Source organism: Carcharhinus amblyrhynchos, chromosome 1, assembly GCF_965287045.1.
Source record: "Carcharhinus amblyrhynchos chromosome 1, sCarAmb.v2.hapA, whole genome shotgun sequence".
Classification (NCBI taxonomy): Eukaryota; Metazoa; Chordata; class Chondrichthyes; order Carcharhiniformes; family Carcharhinidae; genus Carcharhinus; species Carcharhinus amblyrhynchos.
Genome location: NC_137324.1, coordinates 28,527,765 through 28,554,649, shown reverse-complemented (window position 1 = coordinate 28,554,649; position 26,885 = coordinate 28,527,765). Strand labels below are relative to the sequence as shown.

Here is a 26,885-nt window from a genome sequence, read left to right as displayed (position 1 = left end):
TCCTCCTGGTTCCCGTTGACTTCAATTTTGCTAGGGCTCCTTGATTTCATACTAGGCCAAATGCTGCCTTGATGTCAAGGGTAGTCACACTCACTTCAACTCTTGCATTGAGCTCTTTTGTCCAGGTTTGGACCAAGGTTGTAAAGAGGTCAGAAATCCAAACTGAGCATCCATGAGCAGCTTATTGCTGAATAAGTGCCGCTTGATTTCACTATGGAAGATGATCGCTCCGTCATTTTGCTGATGACCAAGAATAGACTGATGGAGCAGTAATTAGCCAGGTTCGATTTGTCCTGTTTCTTGTGTACAGGGCATAATTGGGCAATTTTCTACATTGGCGTGTAGATGCCAGTGTTGTAGCTGTCCTGGAACATGTCAGCTAGGGGTGCTGAAGTATGAATCTTTTTAGGACTATCCCTGGAACGTTAGCAAGGCCTAGAATCTTTCAGTATCCGGTACCTTCAGCCATTTATCACGTGGAATGAATCAGATTGGCTGAAGATTGAGGTGTGATGCTGGTATCTTCCAGAGGAGGCCAAAATGGATCATCCACTTGGCACTCTTGGCTGAAGATTGTTGCGAATGCTTCAGCTTAATCTTTTGCACAAATGTGCTGGACTCTTCCATCATTGAGGACGGGAATATTTGTGGAGCCACCACTTCTAATGAGTTGTGTAATTGTCTACCACCATTCACAGCTGGATGTTGCAGGACTGTAGAACTTAAATCTGATCCATTGGTTGTAGGTGCTTAGCTCTGTCTATTACTTGCTGCTTATGCTGTTTGGTACAAAAGTAGTCCTATGTTTTAGCTTTAGCAAGCTGACACGTTTTTAGGTATGCCTGGGTGTTGCTCCTGGCATGCCCTCCTGCACTCTTCATTGAACAAGACTTGATTCCCTGTCTTGATGGTAATAGTAGAGTAGGGAATATGCCAGATCATGAGGTTGCAGATTGTAATTGAAAATAATTCTGCTGATGGCCTGTAATGCCTCATGGATACTCAGTCTTGAGTTGCTAGATCTGTTTGAAATCTGTCCCATTTTAGCACAGGGACAGTGCCACACAACACAATGGAGCGCATTTTCAATGTGAAGACACTTTTTCTCCTCAAGGACTGTGCGGTGGTCTCTCCTACTGACACCATCATGGACAGATGTATATGTGGCAGGTGGTTTGGTGAGGATAAGGTCCAGTATGTTGTTATTCCCTATTGTTGGTTCCCTCACCACTTGCCATGGTCCCAGTCTAGCAGCTGTGTCCTTGAGAGCCCGACCAACTCTGTGGTGGTACTAGTAATCCAATCTTGGTGATGGACTTCAAAGTCCCCCACCAGAGAATGTCTATGTGCTTGTCACTTTCAATGCTTCCTCCAAGCGATGCTCAACATGGAGTACTGATGCATCAGTTGCGGGGGGGGGGGGGGGGGTGGTGCGGTTATCAGCAGGAGATTTCCTTGCCCATATTTGACTGGTGCCGCGAGACTTCGTGGGGTCCCAAGTTGATGTTGAGAGCTCCCTTGGCAGCACTTCTAACTTTGCATCACTGTGCGCCAGCTACCTCTGCTGGTGAGGGCTCCTAGGCCTTCTATATGTATATAGGAATGAATTTGAACGTGCACAAACATTGCAAACAGCTTAGTTGTTTTTTTGAGTAATATAAGTAAATACATTTTGTCAAACGAAAAGTTCAGTATTATAGCACTGAAAATAACACACTGCTGATTTTTCACTGCTGGATTAATTGTATCAGACCTATACAAGTGACTTGTTGAGAAGTATACCAAATAACAAATTAGTACTGTATGTGTTTATTCTGTTTAAAATGTTCTACATGTTTCAATGGAACACTGCTGTATTTTCCTTTCAGTGGTTGGAGCTACATTTGAACCAGCAGATTCCAACTTCACTTCTACTGTTGTCCAGGGCGATGTTCCTTCCAGATACCCTTTCGCCTGCTGATCAGCTTACGACTACTTTGCAGACATTGCCAGAAAGTGTGGTAAGCAATTTATCCAAGATAGGAATACACTTGTAAGCAGTTGTTTAATATTAAATCTTAAAGTATTCTTTGGTCATATTTTGTTATTGAGGTGATCTAGGTTCTAATAAATGTTAACATAATATTATACAGTGGTCTGTTGTTGGCTTGCACTAATGCAACACTGATAGTACGGCATACCCCTCAAAGGCAGCTCAATTCATATACAGGGGATGTTTAAGAAGGTGTGTTTCATAATAAGGACAGTTAGAGGTGCAAAGTTTATGCAACAGAGATGAGCTATGATGGATAGTATTCTTTATGATCAGATCTTCCAAGTATTCATAAGAGATAACATGATCTTCCTAATTAGCAATAATCACAGTGAAACTAATAACTTGATATAAACGTGATAAATTCTATACAGAGCTCAAAACTAGGAATTTTTTAGATGTAATATTTAACTCAGAATAGTGAAGAGGGCAACAAGAAGCTGAAAATTGCATTCCAGTTAAGTTGTAAAAACAAGAGTGACATAAACTTTTGCCCAGTTGAATGAACTATTTTTGTTTTAACATCCATACCAGCATTTTGCTGCTTCCCAGTTATGCTGACCCTTGACCTGGACCTGCAAGTTTCTTCACTCTTGTAACATAATGGCAAAATACTATGGATGCTGGAATCTGAAACAAAAACAGAAAATGCTGGAAAACTCAGCAGGTCTGACAGCATCTGTGGAGAGAGAATAGAACCAACGTTTCAAGTCCAGATGAGTCTTCGGCAGTATGGTGGTGGCAGGTTCAATTGAAACATTCTAAAGGGCTTGAAATGGTTTTTTGAATAGAAATAATGTACAGGGGAACAGGAACAGAAGAATGGTACAATGTCATAATGTTCATTTGGAGAGTTGGTCCAGGCATAGTGAACTTAATGGCCTCCTGCACCATAACATTTCTGAGATTGTGATTTCTGAGTTCTGTGCCATCAGCAAACTTTGAAATTCTGCCCTCAATGTCCAAGTCAGGATGCCATTATATAGGTCACCCTTTGAATCATAGAGTTCTACAGCATTAAAGAGGCCTTTCAACCCGTGATGTCTGCGATGGCTATCAAAGCACCTATCTACTCTAATCCACTTTCCAGACTTGTTCCCTAGCCTTATACGCGATGGTATTTCAAGTGCATATCTAAATGCTTCTTAAATGTTGAGGGTTCCTGCTTCTACCACCCTTTTGGGCAGTGAGTTCCAGATTCCCACTCCCCTCTTGGTGAAAAGGTTTTGCCTCAAGTCTCCTCTAAATCCCCTGCCCTATTTGTTAAATCAGTGCCCCCTGGTTTTAAAATGTTACCAATTCGAGTAAGTAAAAGATGTGTTTGGCATGTCTTGGTTAAAAAGAGTATCAACTGATATGCAGAGTATGTGCAAAATTATTTATAAAAGTAGGATCAAAAGTAGTCAGCACGGCTTTGTTAAAGACAGATCATGTCTTACGAGCCTGGTTGAGTTTTTTTGAAAATGTGACTAAACACATTGACGAAGGAAGAGCGGTGGATGTGGTTTATGTGGACTTCAGCAAGACGTTCGATAAAGTCCCCCATGCAAGGCTTATTGAGAAGGTGAGGGGGCATGGGATCCACGGAGATGTTGTTTTGTGGATCCAGAACTGGCTTGCCCGCAGAAGGCAGAGAGTGGTTGATAAAGAAGTTGATAAAGAAGGGTAGGATAAACTATGAAGCTGGGCTAACGCTTAATATAAAAAAGGATAGTAAGAGTTTTTATAAAAGGAAGAGGCTGACTAGGGTGAACGTTGGACCCTTAGAGGATGAGAGGGGGGACTTAGTGGTAAGGGATGGGGAAATGGCTGAGGCCTTGAATAACTTTTTTGTATCGGTCTTCACGGAGGAGGACGTGAATAATTTGCCGGGTGTTAGCGATGGAAAGATGGTAGGAGCGGAGGGCCTGAATGACATTATTGTAACTAGAGAGGCAGCGCTCGAAAGACTGGAAGGACTGGTTGTGGATAAGTCCCCAGGACCGGATGGAATGCATCCAAGGGTTCTGAAAGAAATGGCAGAGGTGATAGTGGATGCCTTGGTGATTATTTTCCAAACTTTGCTGGATTCCGGGGAAGTGCCAGAAGATTGGAAAACGGCTAATGTTACGCCGTTGTTTAAGAAGGGTGGCAGGCAAAAGGCAGGGAATTATAGGCCGGTTAGTTTAACATCTGTTGTAGGTAAAATCTTAGAATCCGTGATCAAGGAGAAAATAGCGAGGTATCTTGAGGAGAATTGTTTGATAGAGCAGACGCAGCACTGTTTCGTTAAGGGGAAGTCATGTCTGACAAATTTATTGGAGTTCTATGAGGATGTGTCTAGGGCAGTGGTTAGAGGAGAGCCGGTGGATGTGGTGTTTCTTGATTTTCAGAAGGCATTTGATAAGGTGCCGCACAACAGGTTATTACAGAAGGTCAGGGGGCATGGAGTTGGGGGTAGGGTGTTAGCGTGGATAGGGGATTGGCTGTCAAATAGGAGGCAGAGAGTGGGGGTCAGTGGGTGCTATTCGGATTGGTGGTTGGTGACTAGTGGAGTGCCCCAGGGGTTGGTGCTGGGGCCTCAGCTATTTACCATTTATATAGATGATCTGGAGGAGGGAACCGAGTGTATGGTGTTGAAATTTGCTGATGACACCAAGATTGGTGGAACGGCAAATTGTGCGGAGGGTGTGGAAAGTCTGCAGAAGGATCTAGATAGGCTGGGCGAATGGGCCAGGAACTGGCAAATGGAATTTAATGTTAGCAAGTGTGAAGTTGTCCACTTTGGTAGGAAGGACTATTACTTACATGGCGAAAAACTGCAGCATGTGACGGTGCAGAGGGACCTCGGGGTCCTTGTGCATGAGTCGCAAAAACCCAGCCTGCAGGTGCAGCAGGTGGTCAGGAAGGCGAATGGGATGCTGGCCTTCATAGCGAGGGGGATTGAATATAAGAGTAGGGAGGTCTTACTGCAACTGTACAGGGCACTGGTGCGGCCGCAGCTGGGGTACTGTGTGCAGTTTTGGTTGCTGCACTTACGCAAGGATATTTTGGCCTTGGAGGGAGTGCAGAGGAGGTTTACTAGGCTGATACTGGAGTTGAGGGGATTGAACTATGAGGAGAGGCTGAATAAGCTAGGCTTGTACTCGTTAGAGTTTAGAAGAATGAGGGGAGATCTCATTGAGACGTATAAGATGATGAATGGGATGGATAGGATAGAGGTGGAGAGGCTCTTCCTGCTCAGAAAAGACAGTGGGACTTGAGGGCACAGCCTCAAGATAAAGGGGGGGCGGTTTAGAACGGAGTTGAGGAGGAACTTCTTCACTCAAAGGGTGGTGAATCTCTGGAAGTCTCTGCCCATTGAAGTGGTGGAGGCTACGTCGCTAAATATTTTTAAGAAGCGGGTTGATAGGCAAGGGGATTAAGGGTTATGGGGAGAGGGCGGGAATGTGGAACTGAGACACAACAGATCAGCCATGATCTTATTGAATGACGGGGCAGGCTCGAAGGGCTAGATGGCCTACTCCTGCTCCTATTTCTTATGTTCTTATGTTCTTAATTATGTTGTGGATGGGTTTTTCTGCATGGAGGTCGGTCACCAGTGGAGTGCCCCAGGGATCTGTTCTGGGACCCTTGCTGTTTGTGATTTTTATAAATGACCTGGATGAGGAAGTGGAGGAATGGGTTGGTAAGTTTGCCGATGACATGAAGGTTGGAGGTGTTGTGGATAGTTTGGAGGGATGTCAGAAGTTGCAGTGTGACATAGATAGGATGCAAGACTGGGCGGAGAAGTGCCAGATGGGCCCAGATAAATGCGTAGTGGTCCATTTTGGCAGGTCAAACGGGATGAAGGAGTATAATATTAAGGGTAAGACTCTTAGCAGTGTGGAAGATCAGAAGGATCTTGGGGTCCAGGTTGATACGACTCTCAAATTGGCTTTGCAGGTGGAGGATGTGGTTAAGAAGGTGTATGACGTACTGGCCTACATCAATCGAGGAACTAAGTTTAGGAGTTGGGAGATAATGTTGCAGCTGAATAAGACCCTGGTCAGACCCCATTTGGAATACTGTGCTCAGATTTGGTTGCCTCATTACAGGAAAGATGTGGAAGCCATTGAAAGGGTGCAGAGAAGATTTACAAGGATGTTACCTGGATTGGATGGCATGCCTTATGAGGATAGGTTGAGAGAGTTCGATCTTTTCTCCTTAGAGAGATGAAGGATGAGAGGGGACCTGATAGAGGTGTATGATGAGAGGTATAGATCAGGTGGACTCTGAGGCTTTGTCCCAGGGCTGAAATGGCTGCCACAAGACGATACCGGTTTAAGATGCTGGGGAGTAGGTACACAGGAGATGTCAGGGGTAAGTTTTTCACTCGGTGGTGGGTGAGTGGAATTGGCTGCCGTCGCTGGTGGTGGAGGCAAATGCGATAGGGTCTTTTAACAGACTTCTGGATGAGTACATGGGACCCAGTAGGATTGAGGGTTATAGGTAAGCCTAGTAGGTAGAGATAAGATCGGCTCAACTTGTGGGCCGAAGGGCCTGTTTGTGCTGTAGTCTATGATTCTAAAAATGTAATTTTGGGATGGAAAAATTGGACCATTATGTCTGGTCGAGCGGTGCAATGCAATTCGCAGCATGTACAAAAAGTGCAGTGCGCTGAACATTGACCCTTAGAGGTACCACTGTATTCTTGCACTGCAGTCCAAAAACTGCTCACCATTACTCTGCTTTCTGTCCCATAGACAATTTTGCAGCCACTTTAATCTTCTAGTATGTTGTACTTAATCAAATGCCTTTTCAAATTCCTTGCACTAGTCATCATTGTAGTGTATAAGCATTGTGTTTTGGTGATGGGTTATATTGCTAACACTCAGATAAACTATCTTTGTAAAAAAATTCCATCTGAATGTGAGTGAGCTTATACAATCATACCATTTCCTGCATTGGATCACTGTCTGTGTAAAGTCTGCATGTTCTCCCCATGTCGACATGGGTTTCCTCCAGATGATCCAGTTACGTCCCACAGTCCAAAAGACACGTGGTTAAGTGCACTGGCCATGCTAAATTCTCCTTCAGCGTACCTTAACAGGCACCAGAGTGTGGCAACTAGAGGATTTTCACAGTAACTTCATTGCAGTGTTAATGTAAGTCTACTAATAAATACACTTTAAAACTTTTAGTCTGGTAAATCTCCTCAGAATTGCTTCCAAAGGAGACCATTACTGTGGACAGGACTTTAGATGTGATCTAAGCATAACTGTCAAATTTTGCATTTGATTGTCCTTACAATAAATGTTAACATTTTATTAGCTTTTCTAATTACTTGCATTACCTGCATATTACATAGGAGTAGAAGTAGGCAATTACCCTCTTGCAATTCATGCACTAGGACACCGGAGACTTCTGTGTCTTGGAGCTCTGCAATCTCGCACCGAGCAGGTGCTGGAGTGTGGCAACTAGGGGATTTTCACAGTAACTTCATTGCAATGTTAATGTAAGACCACTTGTGACTAATAAATAAACTTTAAAAAACATTTAGATAGTATGCCTTTTTATTCTTCCTTCCAAAATGGACCATTTACATTTGTCCGTATTACTCCTATCTGAAGTCTGATATAGCCTGGTCCCTAGTTGGCTCCAGAATGTTCTGCTCGAAGAAGCTATCTTGAAAACGTTCTATGAATTCCTCTAGGCTACCTTTCCCCATCTGATTTTTTCAGTCCATATCTAGATTTAAACCCCACATTAGTAGTTCTTTGACACATAAGAACATAAGAAATAGGAGCAGGAGTAGGCCATCTGGCCCTTCGAGCCTGCCCCGCCATTCAATAAGATCATGGCTGATCTGTCGTGGCTCAGTTCCACATTCCCGCCCTCTCCCCATAACCCTTAATCCCCTCTCTTATCAAAAACCCATCAACCCGTGTCTTAAAAATATTTAGCGAGGCAGCCTCCACCACCTCAACGGGCAGAGAATTCCAGAGATTCACCACCCTTTGAGTGAAGAAGTTCCTCCTCAACTCCGTTCTAAACCGCCCCCCCCCTTTATCTTGAGGCTGTGCCCCCTAGTCCTACTGTCCTTTCTGAGCGGGAAGAGCCTCTCCACCTCTATCCTATCCATCCCCTTCATCATCTTATATGTCTCAATGAGATCTCCCCTCATTCTTCTAAACTCTAACGAGTACAAGCCTAGTTTATTCAGCCTCTCCTCATAGCTCAACCCCCTCAACTCCGGTATCAACCTGGTGAACCTTCTCTGTACTCCCTCCAAGGTCAATATATCCTTTTGCAAATAAGGGGACCAAAATTGCACACAGTACTCCAGTTGCGGTCTCACCAGTGCCTTGTACAGTTGCAGCAAGACCTCCCTGCTTTTATATTCTATCCCCCTCGTGATAAAGGCCAATATTCCATTTGCCTTCTTGATCACCTGCAGTCTGAGTTTTTGTGATTTGTGCACAAGGACCCCCAGGTCCCTCTGCACAGTAGCATGCTGCAACTTTTCACCATTTAAATAATATTCCATCCTATTATTTCTTCCAAAGTGGATAACCTCACATTTGACAATGTTATACCCTATCTGCCAGGTCCTCGCCCACTCACTCAGCCTATCCAAATCTCTCTGCAGACTTTCCGTGTCCTCCACGCAATTCGCTTTCTCACTCATCTTCGTGTCATCAGCAAACTTTGTTACCCTACACTCAGCCCCTTCCTCCCGATCGTCTATGTATATGGTAAACAGTTGAGGCCCCAGCACCGATCCCTGCGGCACGGCCACTAGTCACCAACTGCCAACCAGAAAACCACCCATTTATCTGTTTCCTGTTAGATAGCCAATCCTCAATCCACGCTAACACTTTACCCCCAACGCCGTGTACCCTAACCTTTTGTGAGGCACCTTATCAAACACGTTCTGGAAATCTAAAAACACCACATCCCGCCCCCCCACCCGTCAACCACACTAGTCATATCTTCATAAAAGTCCAGTAAATCCGTCAAGCACAACTTTCCCTTCACGCTGTGTCTGCTTGATCGAACCACTCCTTTCCAGGTATCCTGCTATTTCTTCTTTAATGATGGATTCTAGCATTTTCCCAACTACGGACATTAAGCTAACCGGCCTGTAGTTACCTGCCTTTTGTCTACTACCTTTTTTTAAACAGCGGCGTAACAGCGTTTCCCAATCCAGCAGCACTTCCCCAGAATCCAGTGAATTTTGATAAGTAACTACTAATGCATCTGCTATTACTTCTGCCATTTCTTTCAGTACCCTGAGATGCATTCCATCCGGTCCCTGGGACTTGTATACCTTCAGTCCCATTAGTCTACTAAGTACTATCTCTTTAGTAACAGTAATTGTATTAAGGACCTTATCTCCTACCTACCCTCTATCTTTAATATTCGGTAAGCTATTTGTGTCCTCCACCGTGAAGGCTGACACAAAAAGCTTAAAGTCTCAGCCATTTCCTCGTTTCCCACCATTAAATCCCCCTTCTCGACCTCCAAGGGTATTTGTAGCTGCTTTGTATGCATCGGTTTTTAATTTAATACTCCTTTATTTCCTTCGTTATCCACGGCTGGTTATCCCTTTTCTTACAGTCCTCCTTTATCACTGGAATATATTTTTGCTGAGTACTGAAAAAAAACTCCTTAAGAGCCCTCCACTGTTCCTCAGCTGTCCTACCAACCAGACTGCGCCCCCCCAGTCTACATTAGCTGTTCTAACATGTGACTACTATCACAAGAGCCTGTACACCTCCCCATAAGTGACTTCTTGCCTTTATCGTTCCTCATCACTACCTAAATCATTTGTGTATCCTGGCTTCGGGGCTTTGGGTCATCTCTCTCTGATGCTAATATAGTTTTTAATTAACAGGGTCCTCCCTCCACCTTCTCCTAGTTTCCTGTCCTTCCTAAATGACCCTTCAATATTGAAATCCCAATCTGCTCCATGTTGACTAATGATTTTGGGAATTATTTTTCTACTTGAAGGCATCCTCTAGTGCTCTGATGAAGGGTCATCCTGACTTGAAACATTGGCACTATTCTGTCTCCATAGATGCTATCCGACCTGCTAAGATTTTCCAGCATTTTCTGTCTTTGATCCTATTGTCCTTACTGTGTGGATCAGTATGAGATAGCATTCTATTATTTGTATATACTTAAATGGAGAAGACATGTATTTCTGCATTTTGTGTAATACACAAATAGATATGGTAGGATGAAGGGGAATTAGCTTTTATGTATGGAAGGAAGGCCTTCACTGAACTTTGTCGTCAAATCTGTGTGAGCTGTTGGAGCAAAGATGGAATTTGTTAATGACAGAAATTTTGTGGGGAGTTGCTGCTTCTTGTGCAAATACTTGTTTGGAGATCTTGAAATGAATTGAAAGGATAAAACAAAATATCTCAAGGGGCATCTCATTTTTTCACATGTAAATAAAAATTAAGAGGGGCTCCTTTCATCCCATATTTTTCTACTTCAGGCAAAGGAAGCACAAGTCAAAGTAGCAGAAGTTGAATGTGACAAGGTGGATAACAAAGCGAAATTGGAAGCAACCTTGCAAGAGGAGGCAGCAATCAAGAGGGAGAACCAGGAACGAGAGATGGAACGTATAGCTGAAGCTGCTGAAAAAGCTAAAGAAAGTTTACAGGTTGAAGCCCGAGTAAGTGTTTAACTTATAAACCTTAGAATATATAAACCTTATAACCATGCTTAGAATTTAGCATAATGATTTGAACTAGTATTTTCAAAATGGTTTGAACTATACTTCCAAATTTCTGTGTTTTAAGAATTGAAACAGTTTAAACATATTTGTTTAATTTGCAAGACAGATCAACTTTTCAAAAGTTACAAAAGATGTATGTCTCTAGTATGACAAAATATAGCTAATGTTCCATAATGAAATTTAAGCAGGAGTATGTCCTTTCACCTGGATTCATAGAAATTCCCAGCTCCTATCAGTGTTGGCTATTTATAGGAGCGGTTGAACCTGTTCCTACAAGACTTGAGGCAAAAATAGTATAACCTGATTTTTGTTTTGTGGAATTTTGTGTTTCAACATGGGCATATTTAAGGTGTCAAGCATAACTGATTGGTGGCATTGTAACCTTGGAGTCAGAAGATTGAGAGTTCAACTCCCACTTCAGAGACTTGATGGGACAACAATTACCTGGATTGGATTTTGCCCTGATTTTTGTGGACAGGGCATACCTGGGCAGTTTTCCACTTTGCCAAGTAAATGCCTGTGTTTGAGCTGTTCTGGAACAGCTTGGCTATGGGTGCAGCTAGTTCTAGAGCACAAGTCTTCAGTATTATTGCTAGAATGCTTCATGATCTAATGCTTTGTGGTATCCAGTGATTTCAGCTGTTTCTTGATGAGAGTCATGTGGATTGGATTGAATTGGCTCAAGACTGCTGACTGTTACACTGGGGACCATGATGTGGGGTGCTGGACTGGGGTAAGCACAGTAAGAAGTCTCTCAACACCAGGTTAAAGTCCAACAGGTTTATTTGGTAGCACAAGCTTTTGGAGTGTCACTCTGCTCCAAAAGCTTCTGTTACCAAGTAAACCTGTTGGGGACCCCCAGAGGACATTGAGATGGAATGTCCATTTGCCACCTCTAGCTGAAGATAGTTGTAAATGCTTTAGCACTTATCTTTTGCACTGTTTTTCTGGGCTTACTCTGTCATTGAGAATGGGGATATTTGTGGAGCCACCTCCTCCAGTTAATTTTTTAACTGTCCACTACTATTCATGGCATTGATGTGACTGAACTCCAGAGCTTAAATCTGGTCTGTTGGCTGTGGGATACGCAGTACTATCTATCACATGCTGTTTCTGTTATTTGGCATGCGGGTAGTCCTGTGTTGTAGCTTCACCAGGTTGACACCTGGTGCTGCTCCTGGTATGTCCCCTTGCCCTCTGAAACAGAGTTGATCCCCTGGCTTGACAGAAATGGTAGATGTAGTTGAATACAGCTGTGCTTTGCTGATGGTCTCATTAGAGCCATAGAAAAGTTGCAACACAGAAGGAGTGTGACCTGTACAAAAAGGACAGGTGGCACTTGAATCCCAGGGGGACCAATATCCTGGCGGGCAGGATGGCTAAGGCTACTGGGGAGACTTTAAACTGGAACGGTTGAGGGGAGGGAAAAAGTGACTGGGAGCGAGGAGATTGGCTCGCAAATAGAGAGGGATTGTCGACAGTGTAAGAGGGAGGATAGACAGGAGACGGAGAAGGGGAGCGCTCAGACCGAAGGTTTAAGATGTGTCTATTTTAACGCTAGGAGTGTTGTGAACAAAGTGGATGAGCTTAGAGCGTGGATCGCTGCTTGGAAATGTGATGTGGTGGCCATTACAGAGACTTGGATGTCTCAGGGACAGGACTGGATACTTCAAGTACCAGGTTTCAGATGTTTCAGGAGGAACAGGGAGGGAGGCAAAAGAGGTGGGGGTTGGCACTGTTGATCAGGGATAGTGTCATGGCTGTAGAGAAGGTGGACGCTGTGGAGGGATTGTCTATGGAGTTTCTGTGGGTGGAAGTTCGGAACAGGAAGGGATCAATTACTTTCCTGGGTGTTTTCTATAGGCCGCCCAATAGTAACATGGTTGTAATAATAACTGAGTTGTCGTAATGGGAGACTTTAATTTCCCAAATATCGATTTGGAATATCCCTAGAGTAAGGGGTTTGGATGGGGAGGAGTTTGTTAAGTGTGTTCAGGAGGGTTTCCTGACACAGTATGTGAATAAGCCTACAAGAGGAGAGGCTGTACTCGATCTGGAATTGGGTGATGAACCTGGACAGGTGTCAGATCTCTGTGGGAGAGCATTTTGGGGATAGTGATCATAACTCCATCTCCTATACACTACCGTTGAAGAGGGATAGGACCAGGCAAGGTAGGAAAGTGTTTACCTGGAGTAAGGGGAAACATGAAGCCATCAGGCAGGAAATTGGACGAGTAAATTGGAAGGAGGTATTCTCGGGAACATGTACTAAAGTAAGGTGGCAGATTTTGAAGGAATGTTTGTCTGGAGTTCTGCACGACAATGTTCCAATGAGACAGTGAGGTTTTGGTAGGTTACAGGAACTGTGGTGCACGAAAGTTGTAACGAATCTAGTCAAAAAGAAAAGAAAAGCGTACAAAAGTTTCGGGGAGCTAGGTAGTGTTAGGGATCTAGAGGAATATACGGCTTGTAGGAAGGAACTTAAGGAAATTAGGAGAGCCAGAAGGGGTCATGAGAAGGCCTTGGCAGGTAAGATTAAGGAAACTGTAAGGCGTTCTACAAATATGTGAAGAGTAAAAGGATGAGATGTGAAGGAATACAGTCTATAAAATGTGATGGTGGGAAAGTTTGTATAGAACCGGTAGAAATAGCAGAGGTGCTCAATAAATACTTTACTTCGGTATTCACAGTGGAAAAGGATCTTGGTGGTTGCAGTGCAGGCTTGCGGCAGACTGAAAAGCTTGAGTATGTGGACATTAAGAAAGAGGATGTGTTGGAGCTTTTGAATAGCATCAAGATAGATAAGTTGCTGGGACCGGATGGGATGTACCCCAGCTTACTGTGTGAGGCGAGGGAAGAGATTGCAGAGCCTCTGGCGATGATCTTTGCATCATCGATGGAGACAGGAGAGGTTCCGAGGATTGTGGATGTGGTTCCTATATTCAAGAAAGGGAATAGAGATTGTCCAGGAAATTATCGACTGGTGAGTCCAACCTCAGTGGTTGGTAACTTGATGGAGAGGATCATGAGGGACAGGCTTTGTGAACATTTAGAGAAGTTTAGTATGCTCAAAAGGAGTCAGCACGGCTTTGTCAAGGGCAGGTCGTGCCTTACGAGCCTGGTTGAGTTCTTTGAAAATGTGACTAAAAACATTGACAAAGGAAGAGCGGTAGATGTGGTTTATATGGACTTCAGCAAGGTATTCAATAAGGTCCCCCATGCGAGACTTCTTGAGAAAGTGAGAGGGCATGAGATCCAAGGGGCTGTTGCCTTGTGGATCCAGAACTGGCTTGCCCGCAGAAGGCAGAGAGTGGTTGTGGATGAGTCTTTTTCTGCATGGAGGTCGGTCACCAGTGGAGTGCCCCAGGGATCTGTTCTGGGACCCTTGCTGTTTGTAATTTTCATAAATGACCTGGATGAGGAAGTGGAGGGATGGGTTGGTAAGTTTGCCAACGACACACAGGTTGGTGGTGTTGTGGATAGTCCGGAGGGATGTCAGAAGTTGTAGCATGACGTAGATAGGATGCAAGACTGGGCGGAGAAGTGGCAGACTGACTTCAACCCGGATAAATGTGTAGTTGTCCATTTTGGCAGGTCAAATGGGATGAAGGAGTATAATATCAAGGATAAGACTCTTAGCAGTGTAGACGATCAGAAGGACCTTGGGGTCTGGGTCCATAGGACTCTTAAATCGGCCTTGCAGGTGGAGGATGTGGTCAAGAAGGCATATGGTGTACTGGCCTTCAATCGAGGAGTTGAGTTTAGGAGTCAGGAGATAATGCTGCAGCTTTATAAGACCCTAGTCAGACCCCACTTGGAGTACTGTGCGCAGTTCTGGTGGCCTCATTGCAAGAAAAATGTGGAAGCTATTGAAAGGGTGCAGAGGAGATTTACAAGGATGTTGCCTGGATTGGGTGGCATGCCTTATGAGGATAGGTTGAGGGAACTCGGTCTTTTCTCCCTGGAGAGACGAAGGATGAGAGGTGACTGTGTTACTGTGCGAGAGGTAACTGTGTTACCTCTCAGAGATGACGTAAGATGTTGAGAGGTATAGATCGGGTGGATTCTCAGAGGCTATTTCCCAGGGCTGAAATGGTCGCTACGAGAGGATACAGGTTTAAGGTGCTGGGGAGTAGGTACAAAGGAGATGTCAGGGGTAAGTTTTTCACTGAGGGTGGTAGGTGAGTGGAATCGGCTGCCATCAGTGGTAGTGGAGGCAAATTCATTAAGGTCTTTTAAGAGACTTCTGGATTAGTACATGGGATTTAATAGGATTGAGGGTTATAGGTAGGCCTAGTAGGTAGGGATATGATCAGCGCAACTTGTGGGCTGAAGGGCCTGTTTTGTGCTGTAGTTTTTCTATGTTAGTATAGAGGATGTTGCAGGGTTGACTGGACTGCAAGTGTCATTGTCATTTCCAATGCCTAGTTCAAAGCGAAGTGATCTGTCTGGTTTCATTCATTTTTGTAGACTTTGTAATAGCTTGATATACTTGCTAGGCCATTTCAGAGAGTATTTAAGAGTCCGCCACATTGATGTGGTTCTGGAATCCCATGTGAGCCAGACCAGGTAAGGATTTTCTTAAAGGACATATGAACATACAAATTAGGAGCAGGAATAGGTTACTGTGAGACATTACTAAAGCAGACAGGTTTTTATGACAGTGATTTCATGGTCACTATTGTAGAGACTAGCTTTTTAATTCCAGATTTATTAGATGAATTTAAATTGCATTAGCTGCAGTGGTGAAGTTTTAACCCATGTCCACAGAACATTAGCCTGGGCCTATGGATTATTAGTCCCGTGACATTACCAGCATGCCACTGTCTGCCCAAAGTATAAAATATTAATCACTGCCAATTCCTTGGGATGAGGGGCAAAATGATTTGGGTAGCTTGGAAAACTACATTAAAAAGTATATTTGTAGATAAACAGTGACAGGTACTTTATTATTCTCAACAAATAAACATTCTCTTGAAAAACAAAATCCCCATTGGTAAAGTGATCAGAGTAACTTAAGTGATTGTGGATTGTCTTAGCTTAAAAATTTCTAAGATGATATTTTAGTAATATCTTTTAATATTTCTCAGAAATGCAGTATGCCTGAGAATTGGGACCAGTTTACAAGTCAACTCAGGATGGCCAAAAGTTTATAATTAGAGAAAATAAGATATTGGCAACAAATATGAAAACAGTACAAGCTTCTACAAATATGTAAAAAGGCAGAGTACGCAAATAAACTTCGGCCCCTTCAAGGCTGAGACAGAAGAAATGGTAATTGGCAATAAGGAAGATAGAAAAGATAGAAGGAATATATCAGAAGTACTGGGGAACAAGGGATCCCATGAAAGTGAGGAACTTTGTTAATATTAGTAAAGAAATTAATACATTTTGTAGGTCGTACACACTGTTGTCACAGTGTGCCAGTGGTGGAAAGAGGGAACATTTAAATTGATACCACTCAAGCAGGCTGCTTTGTCCTGAACGGTGGCAGGCTTTTCAAGTGTTATAGGAGCTGCATTTATTCCATCATACTCAAAGCTCTTGCAGCAAAATTTCCAGCCTCTGACCTGCTCTCAGCTATTTATGTGGCTGGTCCAGAGTAGTTTCTGGTCAATGATAGCTTCCCCGGATGTTGATGGTGGGCGATTTGGGGTGTGAGTAATGCCTTTGAATGTTAAGGGTGGATGGTTAGATTCTCCCTTGTTGGAGATAATCATTGCCTGACACTCGACATGAATGTTATTTGCCACGTCAGCTCTACCGTAAACGTCCAAGTATTGGTATGTGCAGGTACGAGCATTAGTGTCTGTGCAGTTATGAATAATACTCAGTACTGTGAAATCATCAACAACTATCCCTACTTCTGACCTTAATGGAGAAGCTGGAGATAGTTTGGCTCAGTATGCTACCCTGAGGAACACCAGCAGTGTCATGGGACTGAGATGATTGGCCTCCAACAACCACAACCTTTTGTGTTAGGTATGATCAAAACCAATGGACGTTTTCTCCTGAATTTCATTGACTTCCAACTTTGATGGGCACCTTGCTGCCAACACATGGCAAATGCTGCCTTGATGTTGAGGGCCATCACTGCCCCCTCACCTCTGGAATCCAACTCTTTTGGCCATGCTCTGGTCACAGTTGCACTGATTTGATTTGATTTATTATTGTCACATATATTATTATACAGTGAAAAGCCTTGTTTCTTGTACACTATGCAGACAAAGCATACTGTACATAGGGAAGGAAAGGAGAGAGTGCAGAATGAAGTGTTATTCATAGCTAGGGTGGCGAGGAAGATCAACTAAGGTTGAGGTAGGTCCATTCAAAAGTCTGATGATAGCAGGGAAGAAGCTATTTTTGAGTCGGTTAGTACATGATCTCAGACTTTTGTATCTTTTCCCTGATGGAAAAAGATGGACAAGAGTAAGTCCAGGGTGCGTGGGGTCCTAGATTATGTTGACTGTTTTTTGGGGACAGCAGGAAGTGTAGACAGAGTCAATGGATGGGAGGCTAGTTTGAGTGATGGATTAGGCTTTGTTCATGACCCTTTGTAGTTTATTACGGTGGCGAACAGAGCAGGAACCATACCAAGCTGTAATACAACTGGAAAGAATGCTTTCTATGGTGCATCTGTAGAAATTAGAGCTGTAACAGACATGCCAAATTTCCTTAATCTCCTGAGAAACTAAACTGAGATCTGGAGCTAATTGCTGTTCCATTTGTGATAATAATGACTAAAGTATTTAATTAATTGTAGCTATTTTAGACTGTTATGAAAGGTACTAGATAATTACAGATGTTGTTTTCTCTTTCTCTCACTTCTCTGTCTCAGAAGGAAATTGAATCAGCAGTGAATCTGGAAGCAGCAGCTGTCAATGTGAAGCAAAGCCAGATTGCTGTTGATACAGAACAAGAATTGGCTAATGTAGACCTGGCAATGCACTCTGAAACCTTGAAAGATACAGCTCCAGTACTAGAAGGAATTAAGGTATTTTTTAGTGTGACGGTCAATGATCTTCATTTGCAGTTATTTTTAGACTCTTCCTGGTGCGTAAACACTCTTAGTAACAGTTTGGTTTATATTTTCTAATCAAGAGTCACTCCAAATATTTTTATTGATATGATCTCTGTAAAGCTGATTTAACACACATTCTCTTCATATTGCATCGTATTTTGAAACAATGCAATAACCACTTGGTGAACGTCTCAATGCTGAGCTGGGTAATGACTGTTACTTTTTCTTATTCAGTGGAGATTAAGATCTTCAGTAAATGCAAAGTATGTTGTGATTAGCATACTGCTGTCACCAGTCGAGATCCCCTAGTTTATGATTCCAGCAGGGATAACCCAAATTGTTATGCTGCCAGGTAAGCGGGGAACAAACTTGCTCCCCTTCTTTATTCAATACACACGCACACACACCTCCTCCGCCGCCTCCTCCTCTCTCTCTCTCTCTCTCTCTCTCTCTCTCTCTCTCCCCCCCCCCCCCCCCCCCCCCCCCCCCCCCGGCTTTGGTTGGTGGCAAGAAGGTTAATTTAGAGAAGATTCCTTCACTTGTGGATACTTTTCCCAGACTAAATATATTTGGGGTTTAAAAGGAAGCAATGTAACCAGGCTTTTTTGAGTTCAAGAAAGAGTAAATTTATTAGTTACTAAAATGTGAGAAAAGTAGTAAAAGTGCACACACATACATATTAGAAATGAGAAGTGAGTTAAAAAATAAAAGTGTAAAAAGATGTACAAATCTGTATTTGGCTTGTTTTTGAGGAGTAGATGGTGAAATGTTAGCTGAAAGGTGTTGTCCTGTTTCTGTTTCGATTGTGGTTTTGCTGACTTCTACCATTTTTATCTGCAAAGTAGAGGGATACCAACTGAATTGAACCGTGCTGGTGGACATTGCTGTCCATCACAAACCAGCTATCCAACCAACTGAGCTAAACAGACTGTGGCACATCTGCTACAATCCTAATTGATGTTAGTACTGGATCCTTGAGGCACACAGCTGTTCACAGGCCTCCAGTTTGAAAAACGATCCTCTGTCTTCTGTCGTCAAACCAATTTTGTATCCAATTGACTACCTCATCCTGGATCCTGTGAGATTTAACCCTATGCAACAACCTGTTATGCAGTACCTTGTCAAAGGCCTTTTTCCCTGGTCTAGGAGGCTGAGAGATGATCTTGTAGAGGTCTATAAAATAATGAAGGGCATAGATCAGCTAGATATTCAATACCTTTTCCCAAAGGTAAGAGAGATTAAAACTAAAGGGCATAGGTTTAAGGTGAGGGGAGAGATACAAAAGCATCTAGAGGGGCAATTTCTTATCACACAGGGTGGTGAGTGCCTGGAACAAGCTGCCAGAGGTAGTAGTGGAAGCAGGTACAATTTTGTCTTTTAAAAAGCATTTAGACAGTTACATGGGTAAGATGGTATAGAGGGTTATGGGACTAGCTTAGTGATAAAAGTTGGGCGACATGGACAAGTTGAGCCAAAGGGTCTGTTTCCATGCTGTAAACCTCTAGAGGAATTTCACAGTAACTTCATTGCCATGTTAATGTAAGTCTTAATTGTGACTAATACATAAACTTTAATCAGATCCAGGAGTGGAACCTGGCTTGACAGAGCCTAACTTTTATTTTTTGTTTAGAAAGGTAGAGGGCAGCTTCTGAACAGAGTCACAGAGACTGCTGATGTACTTTAAAAATAATAAAACAAAAAAAAGAACTATAATACATTACTCCTTTACTGCAACTATACCTTACAGATTCATAAGGATAACACAATTACAAAATCTATCTGTACTCTAATGTTTTAATATAAATAACTAGGTAAGCTGTGGTCAGAAAAAACACTCTGAAATCAAGTGACAGATGCTATCCGAACAACTTCTACAAGGGTTTCTAATCTCTGCTCTCGAAGAACACGCCTTGGAATCTTCTTGGATGTATTCATCAAGGATCCACCTCCAGTGTTTGAGTCTCTTCCTCTGATGTTTCTCCCCCCTGATCACTAAGTGCATTAAGCTCTGCCTTCCACATGCTCTCTCAGGCATTCAGCTGTCCCAACAGGACATCATTACTTCACAGGACCATAATAAGGAGTCACCAACCTTTGGCAATCTCCTTGGATCTTCTGGCTTTTCGCAAACCCACTTCACTTTACAACTGCTTTCTGCTGTTCTGTATTCTTAATTGGGAATCTCTTTTACTGCTACTTTAACTTTGAACAGAACCTGGTTTTGATCCATACCCTTGTTCCTTTGCTTTACTGTCTTTCTGAAACTTTCTGCTGACCCATTCCCTGGTTTTGGGACCTTCTCTGTTCTTTAGTTCTTCCCAGCACATCCTTTAGTTGAGTACTGCTCTCTAAAATTATTTCCCCACCCCAACCCTGCATAGTTTATTACAGAATGCAAAGCAAAATCGCTATTCTGGAGTGCACACACTAGCCCCTGCCCTGGGACTACAGTTCATCAAGCCCAGTCCTGTTACCAGGGAAAAGTGTCAAAGAGCCACTATGGGGGCTCGTCTTAGTGACCTCTGACTGGGTGTCCGCTGCCGCTCTCTTTGTCTGAGTCAGGGTCTTCATCATCTAGGTGATTAGTTCTTCAGTGGTGTACACACACACACTACTCCCTGCCTGACACTACAGTTCATCAGGCCTGACTTAGAAAAGGCACAAGTAATGAGTACCAGCTGGGCAGACTCAATGAGCGCCCCCCCGCCCCCCCCCCCCCCCCAGAATATCTCTTTAGCCCCTAAGAGCAATATCTAATTTCTTCTTGGCATCAAATACCGTTTTGGTCTCAACTATTTTCTGTGGTAGTGCATTTCACAGATTCACTGTCCTCTGGGTGAAGGACTTTCTCCTCACCTCAGTTCTAAAAGGCTATGACCCCTAGATCTGGACTCCCCCACCATTGGGAGCATTTATTCTGAATCTGACCCGGTTAGAACTTCTAAGTTTCTCCGAGATCCCCTCTCGCTCTTCTAAACTTCAGTTAATCTAAACCCAATTTCCTTAACCCCTCATCATAGGATAACCCCTTCATCCCAGGGACCAATTTGGAGAATCTATGCTATACTGTCTGCAATGCAAAGGTACGCTTTAAATATGGGGACCAAAACTGCATGCAACATTCCAGATGTGGACTCACTAAACCCTGCACAATTGCAGCTACGCTTTTGATTCATGTATAACAATCCCCTATCTCCTTGTGATAAAGGCCGACATGCCATTTGTCTTCCAATTACCTGCTGCATCTGTGTTCTAACCTTGCATTCCTTATACCAGCACACCGAAGTCTCTTTGGACATCAACACTCAGAAGCTTCACGCCTTATAAAATATATTTGCAGAAATGGTGCCATGTGAAAATACATTCAGGGCGGGCATGTAAGCTCCAATTTGATATTACAAGAGATACTACTTCTTCGCTCCAAAGGTTGCCATTGATGAATTTTGTGACTTGCACTTAGAGCCCGATCATCGGAAATAAAGATGACCATAGCCCTCAACTTTTAGATTTCTAGTTTCTTCCCAGAATCCCCCTGTGCAGAATTAATCAAAGGCCTGCATTTGGCAAGTAGCTATTTCCATAGGGCTGGGGAGTTCATTTAACTTGACATATCTGTATTGGAGAAAGGCAGAGGTCTTTGTTTTCCACCAAAGTGGTGACATTCTTCAGAGAATGTTGGGTATGATTGGCGGAACAGATTTGCACTGAAAGCTCCCCTTCAGCAAACTGCAAAGCTACATAAACAGAAAGGGGTAGCAGTTCATTTGTGACGCCCAGCTGCACATGTCAACCTGCAACTCGCATCATTGTGTGCAACTTGAGTCATGTGGAAGTTCGGAGGGTAGTAGCCAATGGAAGATGGATAATTGGTGTTGTGGTTGATGATGCCTTTTTGCATCCCACAAATGGTTCCTCTCCTCCATTTTCACTCAGCTATGTGCATCCACTAGGCAGGTCTTTGAGAGGATCACCGCGAGAGCAATGCTGAAGAGCTAATTCAGATGCTTGGACAGGCCGCTACAACTATGCCATAATTGAAGGACTGGACCTTGGAGTAAATTAGAAGCAGAGGATCCTGTGGATTATGTGCGTCCTCAAAAGGTCTTGTGTTGAGAAGACCATGTTTAAACTTTTACTATCAAGTTCCCCACAGAGGTTGCAAACAGAAGTCAAATTTCCAAGAACTTTTTATAAAAGTATTTAATAAATTTAAATCTGAAGCATTACAACTAAAAACAACTCTTGACTGAAACTTTTGAACAATGCTTCAAAGCGTTGAAAAATATAGATAAAACTATTTGTTCCAGTGTTTTATTGCAATATTAAACATCCCAATAACGTGAGCTATTTACAAAGATCAATCAACAATATACTTTTAATACTTAGAAACAGAATTTTAATTAACAGCTAAAGTACATCACAATCAAATTGAATGGCTTACTTGCCTTTGAGTTATCTGTTAGTACAGTGCAAAAGTAAAACAAGAAGCTCTTACAGTAGACATGAGAAATTTAATGGCATTGAGCAAATAATGAGCCATTTCAGCCACTTTTCTCATTTGTTTTTTCATGCTGTCACAGTTTGAGAAATGGCAAAGATATCTACGCATCAAGGTTGGGTGTATATATCCATATTTTTAGCATTCTAGTTTGTATGTATGCAAATTCTGTTACATAATATGTTTCCCTGTGATACCTCTAGTTTCTAAATCTTTCTGCTCTTCATAGCTTCCAGCACATGTGGTATTTTGTCCCAGAAAGAATATGTAGGTAACTTTGCTGTGGTTGTCTGAAAGTGCTGTTCTTGGTGAGCTTCTTCTGGAGTTGCTTAACAGCCATCTTCCTCAATATGCTCTGCCTACTCTAGTCAGTGACATGGCTGACATCAGGAATTCTCTGTGCGGGATGTTTGAATACTCCACGGCACATTGAGCAATAAGAAGAAAAGTAGAAAATTGGCCTTTACCTTAAAGGGACTGAAATACTGTACTGCAGTTGTATATGGTTGAGGTTGGACCATATCTCAAGTACTGCATTCAGTTCTGGGCACTGCACCACAAGTATGAAGCGACATACTGGCCTTGGAAGGGTTGTCATGCATCTCATTGGGGTTAAAATGTTTAAATTATAAGGACAAGTTGTATTGACTGAGTTTGTGTTCACTTGAATGTAGAAGTGATCTAATTTGATGTTAGGAAGTGATCTAATAGGTGTTTAAGAACAATTAAAGGAATTGATAGGATAGATACAGAGAAATTATTTCTTCTGGAATGATGTCGAAAACAAAGGGGTGTAACCTTGAAATTAGAACAAAGCCCTTCAGAAGTCATGTCAAGAAACAATTTTCCACAAAAACTGGGTAAAAGAAACCCAGAAACATCCCTTTCAAAGCTGCTGAGACTAGATCAAGAATTTCTAAACTGAGATTATAGAATTGTAAGGTTTCCCTAAAACCTTAGTTTTAAGGAAAATAGTCTCAGTTTCTCCATTTTTGCCACATAACTGAAGTCTCTTTGTTGGTAGGATTCTCCAAAATCCCCTCTCCAAGACCTTAATATCCTTCCTAAAGTCAGTGCTCTTGATGAGAGACAATATTCCAGCTGAGATATCACCAGTGATTTATAACAGTATAAGATTTTTAAAGACAGGAATCCTTTTGACAGCCATTTTGGTGAAGATATTAAGAAAAATGGAAACAAGATGGTTAAGTGGAGTTGAGATACAATCAGTCACAATCCAACTGAATGGTGGAACAGGCTCAAGGGGCTGAATGACCTACTGTACCAATGTGATGGAATCAATCTACCCTGTAATGGAATTCTGATTATTTATGATTAGTCACATAACCACAATGCCTTGTTTTGATTGACCAGGACTATAAAGCATTTATTTTACACCGAATAAACGGTATTTCTGCAACTTTTCCTTAAGTGTTTATCCAAGTTCCCTTTGAAGGTGATATTGAACCTTTATCACATACCTTAACAGGCAATTCTAATCACTTGTTGTGCAAAAATGTTTTTCCCCTCTCTCATTCTTTTGCCAAGTAACTTTAAACCTGTCCTCTGGCTACTGATACGTCAACCATTCTGAATATTTACACACTTATTAAAATACCCTCTATTAAATATATTCTTAGAATTCTCTGATTTAAGGAGAACAAGCACAGCTTCCCCATCTTATTTGCACAATTGTAATCCCTCATCCCTGGAGCCATTCTAGTGTGTCCCTTCTGTGCCCTTGCCAAAGCTTTCCCATCCCTTTCTAAAGTGTAGGCACAGAATCACACTATTCTTCAACTGGGACCAAAAAAATCTTTCTCTCTTTACCTATAAAGGCCAGATGCTTCATTAACTGTGCTGCTATCGTGTCCAGCTTCCTTCAATGATTTGTACACACTATTCCCTGGTCTCTCTTTTCTGGCATTCCCTTTAAAATTGAACTATTGTTGTCACTGCTCATTCTTCTGACCAAAATGTATCACCTCATACTTTTTTTTACCTGCAATGTCTCTTGCACATTCTACCAGGCTTTCTGTCCTTTTAAAGCCTGCTACTGTCTCTCTCATTGTCTACTACAACTGTAAATTTCCATTGCTGCATTCCCAAGTACAAGTCATTAACTTGCATCAAATATAGCAGTGCCCCCACTGCCCCATATTGAACTAAATCTGCTGTATATCTCCCTCCTGTCTGAAACTGGTTAATCACCACAACAGTCATTTTGATTCCTTAGCCAATCTATCCTTGCTGCCCCTTTTATCCACAGACTTCAAATTTGCTAGCAAGCCAGAAGTATTTGTTGATATGCACATCGCTTGTGCTGCCATCAGCTTCTAACATTAAAAATTTCAATAAAGCTGGTCAAAGCTTTGACCTTAACAAGTCCATGCTGATGATTCGTAGTCCAGCTGGCTTTTCATTCTCTCCTAGATTAGTCATGTCTAGGATTTATTTTCATATGCTGTGGTTACAAAATGAAGTTTAGCCAATGCAGCTATGTTTTTGTGGACACACTTCAACAATTCCAGTCTCACTTTGTCATTTTGTGGAATGACTCCTATAGATAATTAAGTATTTCACCTGGAGGAAACATAGGTTTTGTATTCTGAATGGGATGGATGGCCCTCCTCTTTGCAATCTTCTAAGTTCTATGTACTTCAGTGAGAGAGGGGAAAAGCCAGCCCTCGTTCCCATTTGCGAATGCTGCTATCTCGTGATGACTTCTGGTGGTATTTGTGGGGACTTTAAAAAAAAAACTTAACTTGGTTTTAAAACACAGCCACCCATTACTGTGGTTGAATAGTGTCCAACCTGGGCAAGATACATTACGCTTGAATTCATATTCCCACAGGGAATTATTGCTTTCTTGGTATGGAACTTTCAACTTTGGTAGCTGTTAATTCTGCCCGCTTAATCTATCAAACCTTTGTTACAGCTTGCATTTTTTTGTAGTAAGATGTTAAATTGGAGTAGAAAAAAAATTGCAAAACTGGGAAGTTCCAGTTCAGGGAATATTCTCTTTAACCAAACTAGTACTGCTGTTAAAAATTTTTTTCTTCATTCCAAGTTACAATTCACTGTGGTGCGCTTAGGACTTTGTCATTTTTTTTTGTACGACTATTCCCTCAAATTTTTCTAAATTACAAGGAGGTCAATTGTGGCGCTGTGCAATCTTGAACTGAAACTAACTCCAGTGACTCTCTCAAACAATCCTTTCCCAATATCTAGTTGAATTATTGTTTCAATTTGTTTCAAATTCATTTCCAACTTCCTTTTAAATAGTCTAGTTATCTGTGATCGCTTGTGATGATGTGTTCTATGGTCTAATACCAACTCCCTGTGAGAAAACATTTCTTCTTGCTTCTTGCCATCTCTGTTGCAGTGAAAATACCATAATTTATTTGAGCCACTCTTTATGAGCCAGATCTTGCTGTGAGTTAATGGCATTTTAACACATGCACTGTTATTCATGTGCAAATCAACCAGCAACCTTAGGGGATTGGGATGCAATGCGAGTTAATAACCTCCCAAACTTGCTGGCTGATTTATGCTGCCCCAACATATGCTTCACAGAATGGCATGTCATCTTTAATCTCTTCGTTATTTTTGAGAGCTGACTGGATTTTCACATTGCTCAATAAATTCATTGAAAAAATGCTAAGCCTGGTACTTTAAAAATGTGATCATCTTTCTGACAAAATAATTGTCAATGCAATTGCCAAATAATTTCTCTTGATCAGAAAGTGGGACAGTTCAAAATGTTCAGGTTCATTCCTGAATGTTGTAAATTGCTGAGGCATTTTTGAAAATTAATCCTAGTTTTTCTTTTTTCTTCAATTAATTGTTTTATACTCCTTCAGTGCCTGATTTAATCCTAGTGTACCTACCCTAATTCATCTTCCAACTTTCAGCCCTATTTCCTTCTTCATCTTTAAGTCTAATTGATTAAAGAGATATACTGTTGGTCCTATGTTTCCCCAAATCCCTGATGCCTATTGTCCTCATTGCATACATTTCCAGCAAGTTATGGGAGCAAAAAAATGTTTTGAACTGAAGGATACAATAAATGTCTGCAAATGTTGAGAAATGCTTTGCTCCAGCAAGATTTGTACCATTAATATTTCAAAAATGTAACTAGCCTCAAACTTTATAATTTATTCTGATTTACCACATTACTTTTAGAGTGAAGAGATTACAAAGGAAGAAATAGACATGCTCAGTGATGCTTGCACGAAGCTGAAGGAACAAAAGAAACTGCTAACCAAAGAGAAAGAAGAACTAGAGGAATTGAAGGGAGATGTACAAGAGTATAATGAGGTATGAAGTTATTTTGTTTAGTCAAAATTCATCTCTTTTTCATCGATTTACATCTATTTTACCCCTTCACCCTGAACTTTGAATGATTTACTTGAGTCTACATCAGTTTACAAATTAAAGAAGTGTTGTCTCTCACTGCTTGACCTGGGTTCTACACAAGAAATAATTGACTTGAAAATGGCTGAGATCCATCCAGGCATTTTTCTGTGGAAGTGGCAGTGCTGAATTTTTATGTAAATACATGCCTAATTTAGTTGGTTTACCTTAAATGATTGTTCTACAATAAATGCTTAAAATAAGATTA

At 42.0% G+C, this 26,885-nt stretch overlaps 1 protein-coding gene across 4 annotated transcripts in view; it reads left to right on the top strand.

The window, feature by feature from the left end:
* Positions 1-26,885, top strand: part of letm1 (leucine zipper-EF-hand containing transmembrane protein 1) — an 82,757-nt gene that overhangs the window by 47,014 nt on the left and 8,858 nt on the right. For 2 of the 4 annotated variants that reach the window (XM_080202413.1, XM_080202232.1), the window contains exons 8-11: positions 1,869-2,000; positions 10,500-10,679; positions 17,584-17,736; positions 26,447-26,581. In XM_080202413.1, coding sequence (XP_080058539.1) covers positions 1,869-2,000; positions 10,500-10,679; positions 17,584-17,736; positions 26,447-26,581 — 600 coding nt within the window. Of the gene's footprint in view, positions 1-1,868; positions 2,001-10,499; positions 10,680-17,580; positions 17,737-26,446; positions 26,582-26,885 lie in introns of all 4 variants that reach the window. The other 2 variants (XM_080202325.1, XM_080202143.1) reach the window with 1 other exon arrangement.